Raw genomic sequence first — 23,525 nt, forward strand, 5'->3', positions numbered from 1 at the left:
CTCTACAAGAGGTGAACGTCTAAAATCTAAAGGTTTAAATGTAACCAGCTCAAAAGCATCACCTGCTTTAAATGGATTTGCACACCGATAAATCAAATCAGAGAAGTTTAGGATGAATGTTAAAACACAGATATAAAATATGGACACAAGCATAAGAAGAAGATATTTAATCAATAGCCTGTAATAGTCTACATGGATGTAGGTCTGTACAGGTGAGATGGAAAAAGTCCTGGTGAAAATATCTCACCAATGAAAAACAACAACAGAAAAATGCAACTGACATATGGAGACAACTGGGCAACCAGGGGGCGGGGCTGTGTGTTGTGTTGCTAGGGGTGACCAGGGGGGCTGTGTGTTGTGTTGCTAGGGATGACCAGGGGGCTGTGTGTTGTGTTGCTAGGGGTGACCAGGGGGCTGTGTGTTGTGTTGCTAGGGGTGACCAGGGGGGCTGTGTGTTGTGTTGCTAGGGGTGACCAGGGGGCTGTGTGTTGTGTTGCTAGGGGTGACCAGGGGGGCTGTGTGTTGTGTTGCTAGGGGTGCCCAGGGGGCTGTGTGTTGTGTTGCTAGGGGTGACCAGGGGGCCGTGTGTTGTGTTGCTAGGGGTGACCAGGGGGGCTGTGTGTTGTGTTGCTAGGGGTGACCAGGGGGGCTGTGTGTTGTGTTGCTAGTGGTGACCAGGGGGGCTGTGTGTTGTGTTGCTAGTGGTGACCAGGGGGCCGTGTGTTGTGTTGCTAGTGGTGACCAGGGGGCTGTGTGTTGTGTTGCTAGTGGTGACCAGGGGGGCTGTGTGTTGTGTTGCTAGTGGTGACCAGGGGGCCGTGTGTTGTGTTGCTAGGGGTGACCAGGGGGCTGTGTGTTGTGTTGCTAGTGGTGACCAGGGGGCCGTGTGTTGTGTTGCTAGTGGTGACCAGGGGGCCGTGTGTTGTGTTGCTAGGGGTGACCAGGGGGGCTGTGTGTTGTGTTGCTAGTGGTGACCAGGGGGGCTGTGTGTTGTGTTGCTAGTGGTGACCAGGGGGCCGTGTGTTGTGTTGCTAGGGGTGACCAGGGGGGCTGTGTGTTGTGTTGCTAGGGGTGACCAGGGGGCTGTGTGTTGTGTTGCTAGTGGTGACCAGGGGGCCGTGTGTTGTGTTGCTAGGGGTGACCAGGGGGCTGTGTGTTGTGTTGCTAGTGGTGACCAGGGGGCCGTGTGTTGTGTTGCTAGGGGTGACCAGGGGGGCTGTGTGTTGTGTTGCTAGGGGTGCCCAGGGGGCTGTGTGTTGTGTTGCTAGGGATGACCAGGGGGCTGTGTGTTGTGTTGCTAGGGATGACCAGGGGGCTGTGTGTTGTGTTGCTAGTGGTGACCAGGGGGCCGTGTGTTGTGTTGCTAGGGGTGACCAGGGGGGCTGTGTGTTGTGTTGCTAGGGGTGCCCAGGGGGCTGTGTGTTGTGTTGCTAGGGGTGACCAGGGGGGCTGTGTGTTGTGTTGCTAGGGGTGACCAGGGGGGCTGTGTGTTGTGTTGCTAGTGGTGACCAGGGGGCCGTGTGTTGTGTTGCTAGGGGTGACCAGGGGGGCTGTGTGTTGTGTTGCTAGGGGTGCCCAGGGGGCTGTGTGTTGTGTTGCTAGGGGTGACCAGGGGGCCGTGTGTTGTGTTGCTAGTGGTGACCAGGGGGCCGTGTGTTGTGTTGCTAGTGGTGACCAGGGGGGCTGTGTGTTGTGTTGCTAGGGGTGACCAGGGGGCTGTGTGTTGTGTTGCTAGTGGTGACCAGGGGGGCGTGTGTTGTGTTGCTAGTGGTGACCAGGGGGCTGTGTGTTGTGTTGCTAGTGGTGACCAGGGGGGCTGTGTGTTGTGTTGCTAGTGGTGACCAGGGGGCCGTGTGTTGTGTTGCTAGGGGTGACCAGGGGGCTGTGTGTTGTGTTGCTAGTGGTGACCAGGGGGCCGTGTGTTGTGTTGCTAGTGGTGACCAGGGGGCCGTGTGTTGTGTTGCTAGGGGTGACCAGGGGGCTGTGTGTTGTGTTGCTAGTGGTGACCAGGGGGCCGTGTGTTGTGTTGCTAGGGGTGACCAGGGGGGCTGTGTGTTGTGTTGCTAGGGGTGCCCAGGGGGCTGTGTGTTGTGTTGCTAGGGGTGACCAGGGGGCTGTGTGTTGTGTTGCTAGTGGTGACCAGGGGGCCGTGTGTTGTGTTGCTAGGGGTGACCAGGGGGGCTGTGTGTTGTGTTGCTAGGGGTGCCCAGGGGGCTGTGTGTTGCTAGTGGTGACCAGGGGGCCGTGTGTTGTGTTGCTAGGGGTGACCAGGGGGCTGTGTGTTGCTAGAGGTGACCAGGGGGGCTGTGTGTTGTGTTGCTAGTGGTGACCAGGGGGCTGTGTGTTGCTAGAGGTGACCAGGGGGGCTGTGTGTTGCTAGGGGTGACCAGGGGGCCGTGTGTTGCTAGAGGTGACCAGGGGGCTGTGTGTTGCTAGGGGTGACCAGGGGGCCGTGTGTTGTGTTGCTAGAGGTGACCAGGGGGCTGTGTGTTGCTAGGGGTGACCAGGGGGCCGTGTGTTGTGTTGCTAGGGGTGACCAGGGGGGCTGTGTGTTGTGTTGCTAGTGGTGACCAGGGGGCTGTGTGTTGCTAGAGGTGACCAGGGGGGCTGTGTGTTGCTAGTGGTGACCAGGGGGCCGTGTGTTGCTAGAGGTGACCAGGGGGCTGTGTGTTGCTAGGGGTGACCAGGGGGCCGTGTGTTGCTAGAGGTGACCAGGGGGACTGTGTGTTGCTAGTGGTGACCAGGGGGCTGTGTGTTGCTAGAGGTGACCAGGGGGACTGTGTGTTGCTAGTGGTGACCAGGGGGCCGTGTGTTGCTAGTGGTGACCAGGGGGGCTGTGTGTTGCTAGGGGTGACCAGGGGGCTGTGTGTTGCTAGCGGTGACCAGGGGGGCTGTGTGTTGCTAGGGGCGACCAGGGGCCTGTGTGTTGCTAGGGGTGACCAGGGGCCTGTGTGTTGCTAGGGGTGACCAGGGGGGCCGTGTGTTGCTAGGGGTGACCAGGGGGGCTGTGTGTTGCTAGGGGTGACCGGGGGGGCTGTGTGTTGCTAGGGGTGACCAGGGGGGCTGTGTGTTGCTAGCGGTGACCGGGGGGGCTGTGTGTTGCTAGCGGTGCCCAGGGGGGCTGTGTGTTGCTAGGGGTGACCAGGGGGGCTGTGTGTTGCTAGGGGTGCCCAGGGGGCTGTGTGTTGCTAGGGGTGCCCAGGGGGCTGTGTGTTGCTAGTGGTGACCAGGGGGGCTGTGTGTTGCTAGTGGTGACCAGGGGGCTGTGTGTTGCTAGCGGTGACCAGGGGGGCTGTGTGTTGCTAGGGGTGCCCAGGGGGCTGTGTGTTGCTAGCGGTGACCAGGGGGGCTGTGTGTTGCTAGGGGTGACCAGGGGGGCTGTGTGTTGCTAGCGGTGACCAGGGGGGCTGTGTGTTGCTAGGGGTGACCAGGGGGGCTGTGTGTTGCTAGAGGTGACCAGGGGGGCTGTGTGTTGCTAGAGGTGACCAGGGGGGCTGTGTGTTGCTAGGGGTGACCAGGGGGGCTGTGTGTTGCTAGGGGCGACCAGGGGGGCTGTGTGTTGCTAGGGGTGACCAGGGGGGCTGTGTGTTGCTAGGGGTGACCAGGGGGGCTGTGTGTTGCTAGGGGTGACCAGGGGGACTGTGTGTTGCTAGTGGTGACCAGGGGGCTGTGTGTTGCTAGGGGCGACCAGGGGGTTCCAGGGCTGTTTGCGAGATGCTCCCTCCCTGTCCTTCTTCTCCAGAGGTCTCAGATGGCAAGACAGAACTATGTCTCTGACAGCGCAGACACAGAGGCAGACAGACAGACAGACAGACAGACAGAAGACAGAGGTTAGCTTGTAGTATAACATTTGTCAGATGGATATAACAAGCTAAATAAATGTGCCTCACTTATGCTGCTATAAATAAAGAAGCCAACTAATTGAGCTCTGGATAACTATTTATTTCAAGACCTATAGTGCATCCAGAGGAGCTGAAAAAATAAAAGTCTGCACACTGAAAAGTCGGGCTCCCCGGTCAGTTTAGCCTATTGATGTTTCGACCAACTAAGGATTAGAGGTCGACCGATATGGGTTTTTCAATGGCCGAGGCCGATATTTCGAGAGCAGGGTGGCCGATGGCCGATATACAATCGATAAAATACGATTTAAATATAATAATGAATGAGAGTATTTGGGTAAAAAAAAACAAGGAGCCTATAACTCCCGTTGTATTTGGTATGAATGGATATTCATGCACATTGGAAATCTAATATAACAAATACATCTAATATAAGACGGTTATCTTAGCCAGTGACATGCTTTAGATTAATTCATTTATTAATGAAATATAAAAATACACTGGGTTATGCGGTAGATTTCAGAAGTGACTGATGCGCTGTTTAATTTTAGAGTCTGCTGAGTGTGAAGGGAGCCATGAGCAAAAACGTAAAAACAACAACAAAAAAACATAATTCCTCTGCATCATCTTTTTTGCAATACTCAGCCTTAATAATCTGCCTTACTAATTGCCATTGTGAGTGCAGGCAACAGCCAATGGCGATTAATTAAGAATGCCAATAATCGGTGCCGATTAATTGGTCGTCCCTCTACTAAGGATCTTCATCAGAATGAAGCAGGAAGTAGGAGGAGCACTCATATACAGCAGCCAGGATCCCAACCCAATTGGTGGAGAGAAAAAACAGGGCAGGTGAAAACACTTAACAATCAAGGATCAGACCAATATTACAAACATACATAATAAGTCTATATAAGTACAGAGTGTTTAGGCTTCACTGCAGAAGGCTGACCACAAAAAAATCCACAAATACAATCCCAAGATAGAAAAACAATCAGATAATTTCAATATACAGTAGATATACTATTAGATCATGTAGGAAATTGAATGGGGCAAATAGATTTTATTTATTTTTTAGAAATGTAAAGATATTTAGAAAAAATATATAGGCTATAAATATTATAAATCAAGATAATCAATTTCCCGGACCTCCTAAAGGAGACCCTTCGAAAGATGATCGAAACGTCAATAAACTGACCGGGAGCTTTGACTTTTCAGTGTGCGGACTTTATTTCTTTATTCTGGCTGCATAGGGTCCCGTTATAAAGGCTGTAAAAAACATAAAACATAAACTGCAATGTCTCAAACAGTACAAACGATAAATTAAAGTTGAATTAAGGTGATCAAGCCCTAAAAGCGGTGACTCGTTTCAAGTTTAAATGGAGTGTCTAGCTTAAAGTGTGAAGGAGCAGTTAGAGGTCAAAGAGGTCATGGTTTCACCCAGGCGCGGACTGCATAAGCGGGCACGTCGGGCAAATGCCCGGTGGCCTGGCCTGGCCTGGCCTGCAAAATTTTTTTTTTTTTTTTTTGGTGCCCGCAGTCAGGCCACTCACTGAACAGCAGGCCAGGCGCCGCCTACTGGTTTACTAGTGGTTTTATTACTTTATTCAGGGTTAAAGTGGGTGCATCTCATTGTAAAATTGGACTCGGCCCAAATTGGGCTTCAAACGACCCAAATTGGGCTTCAAACGGCCCAAATGTGGCTTCAAACGGCCCAAATTGGGCTTCAAACGGCTGAAATTGGGCTTCAAACGGCCCAAATCATGCTTCAAGCGACCCAAATTGGGCTTCAAACGGCCCAAATCTGGCTTCAAACGGCCCAAATTGGGCTTCAAACGGCCCAAATTTTTCAGCATTTGTGTGTGTATCCCTTTAAGACCCTTTAAAGGGATACACACACAAATGAGGGCTATACACGCAAATGCTGCATCAGGTATCAATGGGTTAAAACGAACAGCAGTTGCACCCGGAGGTCTGCTGACGCTGTTTCTTTACCAACATCCTGATCCCTCATATAAGCAATTTGCCTTTTTGGCTGGACTGCAATGGGGGGGGGGGGGGGGGCAGCCAGCCCTACAAACGTGAATGTCGCTGAGTGAGTGATGAAGTGACACCATTGGCCGGCCGGAACATGTGGCCGGCGCCGTCTGGGTGGGCCTTGAAACCCAGGCCCACTCAACCACAAAACTGAACCCATGTAGAATGACATCATGTAAACAGTCCACTAAGTTTTGGTTGGACTCTCTCCGCCTCATTCTGCACATGCTCATTTGACGTACTGTAAGTAACATCAATTAGGCCCACGTTTGCTACGTCCACAGCCAACGAGTGGAGAGAGTTCGTCAGCAGGCTCCGCCCCAGAGCAATTTGATTGGTGTTATGCATGATGACAGTTGACAGAGGCTCCGCCCTTCTCTAACCATCTATAGAGAGCCGCAGGAATGAGTCCGGAAAGCATCGATGCTAACACTCCTGGTTCTTCACTGTTTCTGCCTATGGGGATTTTTGAATGGGTCTTTGGCGCGATGCTTCAAATGAGGTCTGTGGTTAACGCAAGCTTATTCAAACGCGAACCAGTGTTCAGCAGGATAATCTTCACACTACTTTTATGAGTTTTGAAGCTTTTACGTGCCGTTAAACGGGCAGCTAGCTAGCAAACGGCTAAATGAGACTACACTGTTGAGTCGACGGGGATATTATACATCAATAACGTCATCACTTCAAAGGACGAACACGGAAATTCTCTTTCCCTCACCTGGTTCCGTTCAGCCCGGGGAAATCGGTGCACAGCAGCGCACACATCAACAACACTCCAGGTTGAGTGGTGACGTGACGTGGAAGCCTATGCGACACTGTGTGTAGTTCTGGATTAGCTTAGCACGAGCTTTTTACTTCTAGGGCTCGCATTTACGCTTCAAAACTCATGAAAGTGGTCCTCAGGTGTGAAGATTATCCCGCTGAACACTGGTTCGCGTTTGATTAAGCTTGCGTTGCCCAGAGACCTTATTTGAAGCGTCGCGCCAAAAACCCATTCAAAAATCCCATAGGCAGAAACAGTGAAGAAAAACCATGAAGTCCGGGACTTCCGCGTTCTGACTACAAAAATACGTCATCCCTGCGGCTCTCTATTCTTCTGGATCATTTCTCCACGCCTCCAACTGTTCAGAGGTCTGGGGCTACATCGGACTAAACATTAAAGCAAAGCTGATGCCACATAAAGCTAGCTCAATAACCAAAGCTACGGTGGTGCTAAACAAACACTAGCTAGCCAGCGGCAGCTCTGGTACCTGAACTCCTGGTAGGAGGCGACTCTCTGCCCCTGCACGGCTCTGAGCTTAGCTTCGTTTTCTCGCCGGCTCCTCCGGTCACCTTCCACGGCTGCCTGAAGCTCTCTCTCCAGCGCCGAGAAGTCGATCACATCGTCTGCCTCTGAGCTTGAAGCTGCCATTGCTTGTTGGATGTTTCCTTGTAAGATTAGGATTGATGTATTTAAATAGGTAGAGTGTATATTAAAGGAACACTCCGCCCATTTTCAACCAGCTTTGTATCATTAGAACATCAGTAGTATATCAGAAAACTGTAAACGGTTTTGAAGTCTGTCATTTAATTTGACAGTTATTGAGTGTTAAAGTGTGGACCAGTGACATCACTGGTCCACACTAACTCAAATTAATAACTCATTAACTCAAATCAACTCTCAATAACTGTCAAACTATTCATCATTCATCTAGTTTGACAGTTATTGAGAGTTGATTTGAGTTAATGAGTTATTAATTTGAGTTAGTGTGGACCAGTGATGTCACTGGTCCACACTTAACACTCAATAACTGTCAAATTAAATGACAGACTTCAAAACCATTTACAGTTTTCTGATATACTACTGATGTTCTAATGATACAAAGCTGGTTGAAAATGGGCAGAGTGTTCCTTTAATGAACATTACAATCAAATGTAAATGCCAGATTTAGCCACCTGGCTAATTTTCATGTTTTTCCTTGCCTTGGTATATAGGTTGATGCCACCAGAGATGGGAAATGCTTTGTTACTGTACTTAAATAGGATTTTCAGCTATCTGTATTTTACTGAGGATTTATTTTTCAGAGTTTTAGGCGGCGTTCACGCAGGACGTGTGTGAAAGCTTTGGAAATCATGTCGAGAGCGCTTCCATTGCGCACAAAACACAGCGGACGGAGCGTTTTGTGTGCGCTTTGTTTTGTTTCCCGCTGCCGTCGCGTGCAGTTTAGGACAACAACGACGACCCCACGGACAGTAGCCTGCTGGTTTTGTCTGTTTGATGTCGTTCACTGTCAACATGAAAGCCAGATTATTGCCAATTCTGGCAGCAGCGGAGGTTGAAGATCCCTCTGGGAGGAGAAGAGGTAGGAGGAGTGGAAAAGACGAGCAGGGCGCTTTTCCCTCCAAATGTTCAACTTTTTTCATCTTAAAGCGGCCAGAGCGCTACGCCAAAAACAAACGATGCCACCCAGCGTTTAAACGCCAGGTGCGTTCCTTGAAAGAGGAGCGCGCTTAGCGCGTCCGTACATAAGAGAATGAATTGCAGAAAGACGCCGGCGGCTCAAATGAGCGCGTTGTGTGTGAACGCCGCCGTACTCCCTAGGTTTGCAATTGTGATGTCATCTGTGATGTAACTCGAGCGATAGTGATGTGTCATCGGTGAGTGATGTCATCAGTGGTGTCACTCGATAAATGTGTCCCTTCATAAAGCCTTCCGTTTGCACGTCCTGGTGGTAGAGTGACAGCACTGAAGCGATGGCTGTTGGAGGAGGGCATGATGACTGGCAGCTCCATGAAGCCGCCTACGCAGGAGACCTGGACCAACTGAGCGCCCTGCTGCAGCGAGAGCACTCCAGGAGGCGGCTCAGGGCTGAGCGGAGGCCTGTGGAGGACGGACGTGGCTTCTCACCTGCTGGGTGTGGTGCTGTGGTTTTATACTCGATTACATTTCAGAGCTTGTCATTTGTTTACTTGTACTTGAGTACACAAGTTGAATCAGTACTTCTACGTTGACCTCGGGTTGTGGTGGTAGGTTCACTGTGTCACATGGTGTGAGCAAAACAAATCTGCAGCTCAACGTGACAAAGTCAAAGGAACTGGTTGTGGACCTGAGGACCTGTTTCCATCCATGCGGTCAGTGTGGACATTGTGGAGGACTACACGTACCTGGGAGTTCAGGTTTAAATAAATAATAAACTGGACTGGGCAAAGAACACTGAAGCCCCTCCCTACAAGGAAGGACAAAGCCGTCTCTACTTCCTGAGAAGGCTGTGAGGTCCTTCCAACATCTGCCGGACAAAGGTGAGGATGTTTTATGAGTCTGTGGTGGCCAGTGCCTTCCTGTTTGCTGTCGTGTGCTGGGACAGCAGGCTGAGGAGGGGCAGCGGACGCCGACAGACTCAACAAACTGATCCGCAAGGCCTGACAGCAGTGTCAGAGAGAAGGATGCTCTCTCTAAGTTACGTTCCATCATGGACAACATCTCCCGCCCCACTCCATGACGTGCTGGTCCAACACAGGAGCACCTTCAGGAAGTCATTCCTGCCTGTGGCCATCAAACTCTTTAACTCCTCCCTCAGAGCACCAGACACTCTGAGTCAGTCTGTTAGGTCGCCTGGGACTCACTCCCACCCGTCCATAAATCAAACCATGCAATAAAACTCAATATGCAATATTGTGTGCATGTAAGTTGTCAGTGTGAGCAACTGTGTAGCATGATTCAATTTCCTCTCGTGGATCAATAAAGTTATTGTGATTCTGTCTTCTACTTGAGTAAAGAATGTGTGTACTTTTCCCATCTCTGAATGCCACACACAAAAAATAATAAACTCTGCGTGCGTGCGTGCGTGCGTGCGTGCGTGTGTGTGATAATTTTGGCTATGCCATTTTATGTGCGATCGGGCTGAAACTTTCAGGATAAAGGGCAGCCCGTGCGGGTGACCTGATGGAACCGGATTTTTTAATTAGGTGATTGCCCGAATGATTTGATGTCATCAGTGATGATGTCATCCGTGACGATGTAATCACTGTGATGTCATAGAGCAGGCGAGGCCGCATAGTGGCTGAGCTGCGCATGCGACGCGCAGTGGACGAGCTGCAGGGCGGGCAGCCTAGGAATCGAGCATACGTGCACAGACACGTGCACACACACAAACGCGCGCGCACGCACACACACACACACACACACACACATCGGTTTTCCCCCACGGCCACGCTCACACACACACACACACAGGCTACCGGAAGTAACGTGACAGACTGTATTACAGACTGTGTTACACAGCACAACCTCTTCTAAAGCCACCTATTTCTGAAGAAAATGGTGAAAACGACATACCCAAACTAAAATGCTTACTGTGGCTGAACCGCTAGGGTTACAGACAACTGCCTGACCTTTTCTGAAAGGTAAGACTAAGTTTCTGTTCCAAGTGTCAGAATGACTCGATGTGTTACTGACCCTGAGTAACACCAGCTCAAACACAGTGGTTGATTCTCGCCTAGAATAAAAAAACACTTATAGAGTGTAAACAGTTACCTGTGGTTGTTGTATTTATGGCTAGAAACCCAATGGAGACATAGCCACAGGCCTTACCACATCCCAACTCAAAGAAGATGAAAGAATACCAAAACATATGAGTATTTGGCAGTGGTTTTTGTAGGGAGATACCTAGGTGGATTTCCAAAAAGCCATTTGAAAAAGCCAAATAATCTGAAATGTTGTCTTTGTCTTTGTACAAAGACAGCTATAACTTCTGCTGTGTTGATCTGATCTGAAAAAGGAAGACATGGTTCGATGCGCAAGATTCAGTCGGTTAATTTGGTATGTAGCATGAACAGTATTGTTCAGAATTAACTACCTAATTAATCACATAAATGACAGATGAACAGCAGAAAATCAGAAACGTAACGCCGGGGTTACGGTGCCACCAACACAGGCACTCACAAGAAATCATCATAACCACTCAAATGAATTGAGTAGGCCTACATCAAACAGCGCAGAGTAGCCTACCTGCAACGCACTCTCCCTCTTGGTTAGGTTTAGCTGGTATGGGATTTCAAGCAATAGAAGTAATAGAAGATCTATGGCTGGAACACTCTGCTTCATCTGGATAAAACAACAACAAACGTCTCCATAGCAACCAGCAGCTTGGGCGCGCTGCCGATGCGCGCACACGGCATATAGCAGATCAGTCTGTCCTTGTTTTCTGATTGCCGTAGGCTACAGGGAAATGCATGCAACAATTGTACATGCCCGAGAATCTAATTAAAACAGACATGCACAAGAAATTGCCACCAAAGAGAGAGGGCGAGAGAGATAGGGGCGGGGGCGGGGTAGATGGGATCATAACCACTGCCGATAAAGAAAGAGTTGAAGTGGTTCCTAGCTGCACCCAATCTGCACTGCACCCAAAATAAGTAGAACCTCCTTGGAATAAACCCTCACTATCACTGAAGTTATGAACCAAATCCATAACAAATTATGTACTATTCACTTTCAGGCAGAGGTAGTAGATCAACGATAGAATCACCACGATCCAGGCGGGTGTAGTTGATCATCGATAAATTAACCCACCAAGATGAAAGCGGTGTGAGCTTTAGAGCTAGCCCTAAAACCGTGTGATGGAGGTGGGTGCAAAACCACGATGGAGTGTGTGGACGAAAGGCAGCGGCGTAGCTTCAGCTCGAAACCAAGTGGTTGCATGAACATCTGATCATCTCGCCTGCAGTAACCGAGTGACCGCTGAGAGGAGAGGAGAGGACAGCACGGCATGCAGTGAGTAACCACTCTACACAACACAACCCGATTCACGCGCTAATCCCGCTAAAAGTTTGGACTGGCCAGGCCCATTCCACTGCCAGCTAGCTAGCTAGCTAGCTAGCTTAATGCAGCATCCTGCTCACGAAAGAAAGCTGACAGGCTGACATCACTTATGCCATGGTACCCGGGGGATTATGCCGTTGCATTAGCTGGCATATAGCGTTATATCTCAGGCCAGCAGGCGTTTCCCCATGCCTCTGCCTCAGTGAGACATTTAGCGTGTTAGCTTGCTAGCTAGTTAGCTGTAACGTTAGCTGCCTACTCGTGAGATATGTTGAGGTCTGTGACTGTGAGGGCTAAGTTTTCCATGGAGATCCTGAATCAGAATGTGAGAACTAGACTGTAATGGACCTCGGTGTTGTAATCATTTGTATGAATGAAGTCAGTGGAAAAGCTGTAGTGATCTCGTGAGTGACAAGATGAGAAAGCAGTTGTGTTCAGGTGTTCTGTCAGAAACCTCCACCGCTCGCTCGCTCAACTGTTTAACTGTGTTTTGGACCTCCTCCACCTCTCTCAGCTGTTTAACTGTGTGTTATGGACCTCCTCCACCTCTCTCAGCTGTTTAACTGTGTGTTATGGACCTCCTCCACCTCTCTCAGCTGTTTAACTCTGTGTTATGGACCTCCTCCACCTCTCTATCAGCTGTTTAACTGTGTTTTGGACCTCCTCCACCTCTCTATCAGCTGTTTAACTGTGTTTTGGACCTCCTCCACCTCTCTCAGCTGTTTAACTCTGTGTTATGGACCTCCTCCACCTCTCTCAACTGTTAACTCTGTGTTATGGACCTCCTCCACCTCTCTCAGCTGTTTAACTCTGTGTTTTGGACCTCCTCCACCTCTCTCAGCTGTTTAACTCTGTGTTATGGACCTCCTCCACCTCTCTCAGCTGTTAACTCTTGTGTTTTGGACCTCCTCCACCTCTCTCAGCTGTTTAACTCTGTGTTTTGGACCTCCTCCACCTCTCTCAGCTGTTAACTCTGTGTTATGGACCTCCTCCACCTCTCTCAGCTGTTTAATTGTGTTATGGACCTCCTCCACCTCTCTCAGCTGTTTAACTGTGTTATGGACCTCCTCCACCTTTCTCAGCTGTTTAACTGTGTTATGGACCTCCTCCACCTCTCTCAGCTGTTTAACTCTGTGTTTTGGACCTCCTCCACCTCTCTCAGCTGTTTAACTCTGTGTTTTGGTTCCTCAGGCCATGAAGCGTGGTCGCACAGAGCAGATCCAGTATGCCGTGACCCAGTACCTGAAGCGGAGGCAGTATGTGGACACTGACGGCTCCCTGAAAGGAGCCAAACTCTTCCAGTCAGCTGAGGAGATGGCCGCCAACCTCACAGGTCAGGAAGGGAAGATGATAGTTGCTCTAAATTGGTCAGATAGAGAAAGATGCACACGATGCGAAAGCATCCGATGTGCAACCCACTGAGAGCCAGGAGAGAATGCACTGTGTGCTGTGTTCCTAGGTTCAGTCATTCATATGAGTTGGACTTGGAGGCTGCCTTCATTTAGTGAAGGAACCAGAATATGTCTTGGTGACACTGGTGCCAGCGGTTCTCAAAAGCCAAAACGTGTTCACATCAAGGTCCCCTAAACTGATACAAAATAAATTACCACGGACCCCCATTTGATAAGATTTGTCCCAGGGTCCTCTATCTGATAATATTTTTGGTTTTAGATGTTTTATACAGAACGTGTATGAAACCCATGACCAAAACAGTCATACATTCTGTCATTGTGGTTTATGTGTCATCTGTAGGGCATCGCTATGGCGGGTCACATTTGCAACTTACATCTGCAGCAAATCACACATATCTTAATCCGTCAGTGGAGAAGCAATACCTCTCGTATAAAGTATTCTGTATGATTAAATGGGTCTTTCTCTCCTGAGAGCCCCCCTCGCTATAGAGACACTGCACGTAATAGGCCACGCCCATCACGGGGGAAGAGCTCCGTTCATTTCCACACACCAGCGTCATTTTCCTTGAATTAAACATAGCTAAAAGCTCTTGTGTGGTGGGCTGCGCAGAAAACAAATGTAAAAAATCGCCAGTTAAAGTTTTTTTGTACTCCTGAGCGAAACAAGGAAGCCATTGAGAATTGGCGAGAAGAAAAATGTGGATCTAACCGTCAAGAAGTAAGTTGGAGTGTTCATCTTCCGTATATACAATCTTTTGGTGCAACACGCAACCATGCACGTGACATAGGAGAACGCCAGGATTGGACAGGAGTTTGTGTTTTCCCCCGTCTTGGGCGTGGTTTCTGAATGATGACGCGTTACGCAGTGTCTCTATCCGACGGGCGGCTTCCTTGATAGGCTTTTCTTCCAGAAAGGGATTGGCCATTTCCAAACTGCTGATGTTCGAGGAAGCTCATTGGTTCGTGGGCGGTGCCTTTTTAGGTTTAATCTTATCCTTGAAATTTCACCTGCTCCAGACCAGAGGGCTGTACCACGAATGTTGTATAAGAAGATCCAGGATCTGTCCCTTGATCTGGTTTGGCTAAACCAGATAATTGCCAAGAAGCTCGATTGTAGTTAACTCGTACTACGAATGTAGTTCGCCACTCGTTAAGTGGATCCAGGTTTTTCTAATCAACTTGAGAGCGCGTGCACATAATTTTTTTTTTTTTTTTTTTTTTTTTTTTAAATATAATAATAATAATAAAATGCCCGTGCACAGGAGCTCGTGCCTGCAAAAGAGGCGTGGTTTAACAACTAGCCAATCACAATGCAATATGGACTGCTCCAGCTCAGAGCCGTAGCTTTTACAGCGCCAGACACGCCTATTTCCTCATTCATTCAAAGCGCAAATCGTGAAGCTTTACTACTGTATGTCAGAATCAAAATCCGCATTGGATATTATTAGTCTGTTCCCGAATGACTGTCTAAAGTTACCACTTTTATTCACATCAGTCATTTCTTTGAAGAGCGGTTTCTGCCTCCACGTAACCTACAACAGCTCTATTCACCCTCTCAATAAACTCAATAAAACCGGCATGTCTTTTTTGCGAGTGGAAGCAATGTGTAATCTATCGAAGTCCAAAATCCGTATGTATAGATCATTTAGGCTCAATGAATAATAATAATCTCATGATGTATTTAGTCGCACTGATGGAATAATTCCTATAGGCTATTAAAAAAAGAATTATAATAAAATAAAAAAAGGCTGCTGAACTGAATCGACACGGTACATGCGGGCATAGATTTCATTTATAAAAAATATACTATTTTGTGGTCACATATAGGCTATTGGCAGCAGTTGCATATCTCCATATTTCATACAATGACTATGCTGGAAATATGAAGTTCAATCACATCATACAGGCCATTTCCAACCCAACGTCAGCCTCTCCGTTGCGCACACGGCACCGTGCGCTTTGGAGACGTTTATGTAACTTTTTTTATGCCGGTTTAGTGATATTTCTCCACTCACCATTCAGCTGCAATCGATCAGTGGGGTCAAACCACGTATCTAGGCTACTTGAGAGCACAAAAATGAATATATAAAAACATATTCCAAAGTTGTAAGGCTTCAGTCCTTGATTAATTCAACAGGAGCCTTTTTTTTTCTTTTTTCTTTTTCATTTGAATGCAATCTATTTTTCATATGGGGACCATATGAATGGTGAAATAAATAAATAAAGGCCGCACACTGTAGCTCCCGTTTGCTTTTGTTTTATTCTTCCAGGTGTTACGTTTCGAGCTTACGCTCTTCTTCAGACATAAAACACACGTATACAGACGCCATCTTATATAACCCCTCACCTGTCACATGACTCACCAGGTCATCATGTGACATCTAGTGTTAGAAACACGTACTGCGTTGACATCAAAGCAGTGCTATACAAGTATGTACAAATATATACATTCATTCAAATATAGGACCGGGCCTCAGAGCACATAATGAAACTTCTCAGGCCAGAAGGCCGTCATATCTAAAGATGGTCAGATAAACCAGGAGGCATCTCTATATTTAAAATAAGTGGAAAATGTCACTAGGACATTTAGGAGGACAACAACATCCATGAGGACACAACTGAGCATCGACAGTGTAGGGAATAGCCATACAATCATCATATACATACATATATACAGTATATAAATATACATACATACACATATATATACATATACATACATATATATATACATACACATACACATACATGTCTCACAGAAACGGTCTAATCCTAAAGTCCTCATTCAGACCTCTGGGGGCGAGTGTGTTTAGTGTATAGATCCAAAACAGCTCTCTCCTCAGGAGTATGGCATCGACATCCCCTCCTCTCCAAGGGCATTTGATGGCCTCGATGCTTTTTAGGGATGGGCATCGAATTTCGAATTTTCGAATACCGTAAATTCCGGACTATAAGACGCACCGGTCTATAAGCCGCGGGACCAAAATTGACTATTTTTTTCTTCTATAAGCCGCACCGGACTATAAGCCGCGGGTGTTTTGATGTTTAATTACCATGTGAAAGGGTTCGTGCACAGAGAGGAATGTCGGGAAAGAGATCGCTGTTTGGGGAAGCTCCCATTTATTAACATTTCAACAAAACAAAACAAAAGTCAGGTCACTAATCCCCAGACAAAATCACACAACAATAGGCTACCGTATATGTGCAGCAAACCTGTAACCAGAGAAGTCAAGTCACTAATCCTCGTCTTCCTCTTCTTCCTGCGTACTGAAACCACCAAAGTCCTCATCTTCAGTGTCGGAAACGAACAGGTTCAGGGTGGCTTCGTCAACCACTCTCCTCTCTCCTTCATTGTCACTCAAAACCAACGAACTCCTCTTCATCACTGTCGGCATCGAACAGCCTCTGAAGCCTCTGACGGCCCTCAGCGCCAGCTGTGGCGGCGTCATCCTTTTCATCCCGCAGCAGTCCAGCGTTTTGGAACCCGTTGGTGATTGTGGATGTTTTCACACTCCTATAATATTCCGTGATCTTCCTTTGTGTGAATTCGCCGAAGTTTGTGATTTTCTCCTGGTAGTCGGGAGGGAGTTGTTCAGTAGTTCTCCCCCGGACGGACAGTCCCTTTCGTCTCATGAATCGGTAGCACCAAGATGGCCCACCTCTGAAATGTTCAATTTTCATCTCGGTGGCGATTGTTTTGGCCTTCAGTCGGATCTGCACCGTGGAAACGTCTCGGCCGTCTCCTCTCTGGGTCAACACCCAGTCCTCAAGGGAATCTTCAAGTTCCGGCCATCTGCTTTTGTGGCCTCTGAAGGACTTTTTTGTCTTATTACACTGAGACAGTTCCTGCTGCTGCTGCTTCCAACGTCTCACCATTGACTCATCGATGCCCAGGATACGCGCTGCTGCTCTGTTTGTTTCTTTTAGTGCGAGTTCGACTGCTTTCAGCTTGAAAGCTGCGTCGTGTGACTTTCTGCGTACCTTCCCCATGGTAAGTGAGAGAGAGACTGCTTGTCTTGTTGTGATTCCGGGCTGATGAACTTTGCTTACCGTAATTACCATATGTAAGGGTTCACGCACAGAGGGGATTGTTGGCTGTTTGAGGAAGCTCCCATTTACCGTATTAGCGTAACATTTCAACAAAACAACATAACACAACACCTTTGTTTATTTCGACAGTGCACACAGTGTCCGCGGTGTGGTGAAAAGAGGGCAACAGAGGAAATTAAAACAGAAGTGGATTTATAGGTAGAAAGAGTGCTAAAAAAGAGAGATTTTATTTGTAAATATAGTGCCAGAGGCCACTTACTTGTGCAGTGTGGTGGCCTCAAGCAAATCCAAGGCGACACTCGTTGAGGGAGGTAAGAGGAAGGAAAGTAGGAAAAAGAGAAAGTTGCCTACGCGTTTCGGCCGCTGTGGCCTTCGTCAGGGCAAATGTTGTGTGCTCAGGTGTGCACGTAACTTGTAGTGGTTTATGCTTCCGGTTAGGAAAATAAGTGTTTCCGGAATACGTGAAAAAATGATATCCAATTTCAAAATAAAAGTATGGAAAAAATTGCGTGAAAGAAATTAAAATTGAAAATATTTTTGGTAATGGGACAGTATTTATAAAAAAGGTCTATAATCGATCTCTTCATTTAAGCCAGGGAGAGCCATAGCATCAAATTTGAAGATCCAGAATGTTTCTCTCTGAAGAAGTTTCTTGAGGCGATCCTGCCCTCTTGTGGTCTGCTGTATATGTTCAATTCCCTCTGCTCTGAGTAAAGTGTCATTACTGTCATGTGAGTCACTGAAGTGCCTAGCCATAGGGTAGTCTGTGTTCTTGGATCTGATAGCATATTTATGCTCGCTGACGCGGTCTTTGAGTCTACGTTTTGTTCGTCCAATATAGAAAAAGCCACAAGGGCAGGTGAGACGGTAGACAACATAAGTAGTGTTACAGTTAAAGAAATGTCTATGTTGGTAGGTGTGGTTGGTTTTCAAGTCTGTGAAGGTTTTGTTACGTATGATGTTGTCACAGTGATTGCAATGTCCACATCTATAGTTGCCCATAGGTCTTCTGAGCCATGACTCTTTTTGTTCGGCCGGCAGGTAGCTGTGTACAAGTTTATCTCTGAGGGAGGGAGCTCTTCTGTAGGAAAAAATGGGAGGGGTGGGAAAAAGTTGTCTGAGCGTGCTGTCACAAGTGATGATGTTCCAATTGGATCTGATTATTTGGTTGATGTGAGGGGCCTGGGTGCTGTATGTTGTAGTGAAGAAGGTCCGGTTCTCATTCTCCTTGGTTGTTCTGGTGCTATATACTAGTGTGTCTCTGTTTAAGGTGGTAGCTGACACTCGTGCTCTTAACACATGGTGAGGTTTGTAATTGCGTTCAATAAAACGCTCTGCCATGTTGTGAGACTGTATAGTAAAATCTTGATCTTGATCACATATCCTTCTCAGTCTTAAGAACTGGCCCTGTGGAATATTTTTCTTGAGATGGGGAGGGTGGAAGCTGTCTGCATGTAGAATGGTGTTGCGGTCTGTAGGTTTTTTGTAGATGGTGGTGTGCAGCTGTTGATCTTCTCCCCTGGAGATAGTGAGGTCCAAGAAGTTAATCTTTTCTTTTGAGTATTCGAGGGACAGTCTGATGTTGTTGTTGGTGGAATTCAGGTATTTATGGAAATCTAGTAGATCAGACTCACTGCCTTTCCACAGGATAATGATATCGTCGATGTAACGTCCCCACCAAATAATGTTTTGAAAGTATTTGTTTTTAGCTGGATCCTGTATGTATTCCTTCTCCCAGAGGCCGAGAAAGAGGTTGGCGTAATTTGGGGCAAAGGCCGCCCCCATGGCTGTGCCTTTAAGTTGTTTGTAGTACTCGTCTCTGAAGAGGAAAACATTGTTGTAAAGAACCCAGCGGGTGAGGTCAATGATGAAGGAGTGAGGTGGGGAGGTTTCTTCATTCATGTTAAGGAAATGTTCCATAGCACGGAGGCCCTCGGTGTGTTCGATGTTGGTATAGAGGGAATTCACATCACAGGTAATGAGGAAGTCAAAGTTAACCGTTTTAAGGGAATGTATTTTCTGCAGAACCTGGTTTGTGTCTTTGATGTAAGACGGAAGGAGTGGGACCAGAGGTTTAATGAAGTGGTCAATGTACTGGGAGGCAGGTTCAGTGAGAGAGCCATTGGCGGAAATGATTGGCCGACCAGGAGGATTGTCTTTGGGTTCCTTGTGCACCTTGGGCAAGAGGTAGAAGGCAGCAGTGGTAGGGTGTTCACAGTTTAAAAAGGAGAATTCATGATCAGAAACCCAGCCCTCTTCTTTAGCTACTGTAAGAAAGTTGTTAAAGTCAGTTTTCATGGCTGGGAGGGGACTCACTGTTAGTTTCTGATAGTAGGTGTTGTCGTTGAGCTGACGGTGTGCCTCCAGTATGTATTTAGTTTTGTCCAATACAACTACTGCTCCTCCCTTGTCAGCTGGTCTTATGATGATGCTGTCATTCTTCTCCAAATCCTCAAGTAGGCTGCGTTCCTTGAGAGATAGGTTGTTGTGGGTGAGGGGCCTATTTTGTGTTTTAGCAAACAAAGTTTCAATTTCATGATCAACTTTCTTAGTAAAGGTAAGTAGTGTAGCATTGTTGCATAACGGACTGAAGGTTGATTTGGGTTTGAAAGGTGTAGCTGCTGGTGTATAACTGATGCTATTGGCTACTGTTGGCTGGGGTTGAGAAGCATACCATGTTCTTAAATGCAAATTACGGTAAAATCTGAAAAGGTCTATTTTGGTCTGAAAGAGGGTAGTTGAGTGCATGGGACAAAACGTTAAACCTTTAGACAGAACTAGTTCGGCATCTTTTGACAAATAGGTGGTAGAGAGGTTTATTACCTTTGATAGGTTTGGCTCCTGAGCCCCTCTCGGCGATTTAGATTTGCGCCGTCCTCTTCGTATTTTTTTCGACGTTGATTTTTGGGAGCTGGTTGTGACAGTTTGGGCCAATCGTCGCCTAAAAAATCGCTCCTTCCTCCGGTGTGTTCCGTGGATGTAGAGGACATGTTGTCGGTCTCCTCGCCACTCGAGAGGTTAAACGATACCGTTCTGGTGCGGCTGGGTGCTGGTGGTTGGAAACGGCCTCGGGGTTTAGCACCCCAGTGGTAAACTTTGCCTCGTGCATAGTCATCCTTGTCTCGGTTAAGTTTCCCCAGTTTGAGTTGTTTAGTAAGCATGACTAGTTTGTCTAAATCTTCCTTGAGTTTTCCTTCAAAGGGGAGGGTGTTTTGTTCATTACCAGCAGCGGCAGCTGTGATGGCAGACTGTACGTCCTTTATTTGTGTTTGTAAGGCCTCCTTCTGTTTTTTTGCGTTTTCGATTAACAGCAAAATCAAATCCATAGAGCATTTGTTTAGAATCGATTCCCATTTTTCTTTAAATGCGTCGTCGTCTGAGTGGAAAGCTGGGAATTTCTGTATTCTCAGGCCTCTCGGTATGTGGCTCTCACGCCAGTAATCAGAGAGAGATACGATGTCCCAGTGAAGTTTCACATCTTTTTCCATAAGTCTCCGTAGGTCAAAATAACGTTGGTTCAAGTCAGAAGAAGTGTGCGGGAGGCTAGCTGTGCCTCCGTATAGAGACTCGGAAGCAATGATATTTCTCCCTTCCTCGGCAGAGTAGGCGAAAGTAGACATATTGCAGGTGAAACAGACAAGTCAAAACACGACAAAAAACGCTCGAAAGCGGAGCGAACGCCAGAGGCAAACCTCCCCGTGGGTTTGCCGGCAAAACACTAGAGAAAATGGGGGAGCTGGCGTGCTCTGTCGTATGTGTCTGTTTGTTTGTTTATTTGTTTGAGGTGCTCTTGGTGAGGGAACTATTAATAAATATAGTGCCAGAGGCCACTTACTTGTGCAGTGTGGTGGCCTCAAGCAAATCCAAGGCGACACTCGTTGAGGGAGGTAAGAGGAAGGAAAGTAGGAAAAAGAGAAAGTTGCCTACGCGTTTCGGCCGCTGTGGCCTTCGTCAGGGCAAATGTTGTGTGCTCAGGTGTGCACGTAACTTGTAGTGGTTTATGCTTCCGGTTAGGAAAATAAGTGTTTCCGGAATACGTGAAAAAATGATATCCAATTTCAAAATAAAAGTATGGAAAAAATTGCGTGAAAGAAATTAAAATTGAAAATATTTTTGGTAATGGGACAGTATTTATAAAAAAGGTCTATAATCGATCTCTTCATTTAAGCCAGGGAGAGCCATAGCATCAAATTTGAAGATCCAGAATGTTTCTCTCTGAAGAAGTTTCTTGAGGCGATCCTGCCCTCTTGTGGTCTGCTGTATATGTTCAATTCCCTCTGCTCTGAGTAAAGTGTCATTACTGTCATGTGAGTCACTGAAGTGCCTAGCCATAGGGTAGTCTGTGTTCTTGGATCTGATAGCATATTTATGCTCGCTGACGCGGTCTTTGAGTCTACGTTTTGTTCGTCCAATATAGAAAAAGCCACAAGGGCAGGTGAGACGGTAGACAACATAAGTAGTGTTACAGTTAAAGAAATGTCTATGTTGGTAGGTGTGGTTGGTTTTCAAGTCTGTGAAGGTTTTGTTACGTATGATGTTGTCACAGTGATTGCAATGTCCACATCTATAGTTGCCCATAGGTCTTCTGAGCCATGACTCTTTTTGTTCGGCCGGCAGGTAGCTGTGTACAAGTTTATCTCTGAGGGAGGGAGCTCTTCTGTAGGAAAAAATGGGAGGGGTGGGAAAAAGTTGTCTGAGCGTGCTGTCACAAGTGATGATGTTCCAATTGGATCTGATTATTTGGTTGATGTGAGGGGCCTGGGTGCTGTATGTTGTAGTGAAGAAGGTCCGGTTCTCATTCTCCTTGGTTGTTCTGGTGCTATATACTAGTGTGTCTCTGTTTAAGGTGGTAGCTGACACTCGTGCTCTTAACACATGGTGAGGTTTGTAATTGCGTTCAATAAAACGCTCTGCCATGTTGTGAGACTGTATAGTAAAATCTTGATCTTGATCACATATCCTTCTCAGTCTTAAGAACTGGCCCTGTGGAATATTTTTCTTGAGATGGGGAGGGTGGAAGCTGTCTGCATGTAGAATGGTGTTGCGGTCTGTAGGTTTTTTGTAGATGGTGGTGTGCAGCTGTTGATCTTCTCCCCTGGAGATAGTGAGGTCCAAGAAGTTAATCTTTTCTTTTGAGTATTCGAGGGACAGTCTGATGTTGTTGTTGGTGGAATTCAGGTATTTATGGAAATCTAGTAGATCAGACTCACTGCCTTTCCACAGGATAATGATATCGTCGATGTAACGTCCCCACCAAATAATGTTTTGAAAGTATTTGTTTTTAGCTGGATCCTGTATGTATTCCTTCTCCCAGAGGCCGAGAAAGAGGTTGGCGTAATTTGGGGCAAAGGCCGCCCCCATGGCTGTGCCTTTAAGTTGTTTGTAGTACTCGTCTCTGAAGAGGAAAACATTGTTGTAAAGAACCCAGCGGGTGAGGTCAATGATGAAGGAGTGAGGTGGGGAGGTTTCTTCATTCATGTTAAGGAAATGTTCCATAGCACGGAGGCCCTCGGTGTGTTCGATGTTGGTATAGAGGGAATTCACATCACAGGTAATGAGGAAGTCAAAGTTAACCGTTTTAAGGGAATGTATTTTCTGCAGAACCTGGTTTGTGTCTTTGATGTAAGACGGAAGGAGTGGGACCAGAGGTTTAATGAAGTGGTCAATGTACTGGGAGGCAGGTTCAGTGAGAGAGCCATTGGCGGAAATGATTGGCCGACCAGGAGGATTGTCTTTGGGTTCCTTGTGCACCTTGGGCAAGAGGTAGAAGGCAGCAGTGGTAGGGTGTTCACAGTTTAAAAAGGAGAATTCATGATCAGAAACCCAGCCCTCTTCTTTAGCTACTGTAAGAAAGTTGTTAAAGTCAGTTTTCATGGCTGGGAGGGGACTCACTGTTAGTTTCTGATAGTAGGTGTTGTCGTTGAGCTGACGGTGTGCCTCCAGTATGTATTTAGTTTTGTCCAATACAACTACTGCTCCTCCCTTGTCAGCTGGTCTTATGATGATGCTGTCATTCTTCTCCAAATCCTCAAGTAGGCTGCGTTCCTTGAGAGATAGGTTGTTGTGGGTGAGGGGCCTATTTTGTGTTTTAGCAAACAAAGTTTCAATTTCATGATCAACTTTCTTAGTAAAGGTAAGTAGTGTAGCATTGTTGCATAACGGACTGAAGGTTGATTTGGGTTTGAAAGGTGTAGCTGCTGGTGTATAACTGATGCTATTGGCTACTGTTGGCTGGGGTTGAGAAGCATACCATGTTCTTAAATGCAAATTACGGTAAAATCTGAAAAGGTCTATTTTGGTCTGAAAGAGGGTAGTTGAGTGCATGGGACAAAACGTTAAACCTTTAGACAGAACTAGTTCGGCATCTTTTGACAAATAGGTGGTAGAGAG

At 47.1% G+C, this 23,525-nt stretch overlaps 1 protein-coding gene across 1 annotated transcript in view; it reads left to right on the top strand.

Annotated features, from left to right (window-relative positions):
• Positions 1–11,515: 11,515 nt before the first annotated feature.
• taf5l (TAF5-like RNA polymerase II, p300/CBP-associated factor (PCAF)-associated factor) overlaps positions 11,516–23,525 on the top strand; it is a 44,658-nt gene continuing 32,648 nt past the window's right edge. Inside the window, exons 1-2 of the mRNA XM_083634941.1 lie at positions 11,516–11,625; positions 12,865–13,006. Coding sequence (XP_083491067.1) covers positions 12,868–13,006 — 139 coding nt within the window. The 5' untranslated portion in view covers positions 11,516–11,625; positions 12,865–12,867. The remainder of the gene's footprint in view (positions 11,626–12,864; positions 13,007–23,525) is intronic.

The sequence above is a fragment of the Poromitra crassiceps genome (assembly GCF_964638095.1).
Source record: "Poromitra crassiceps genome assembly, chromosome: 4".
NCBI classification, from domain to species: Eukaryota; Metazoa; Chordata; class Actinopteri; order Beryciformes; family Melamphaidae; genus Poromitra; species Poromitra crassiceps.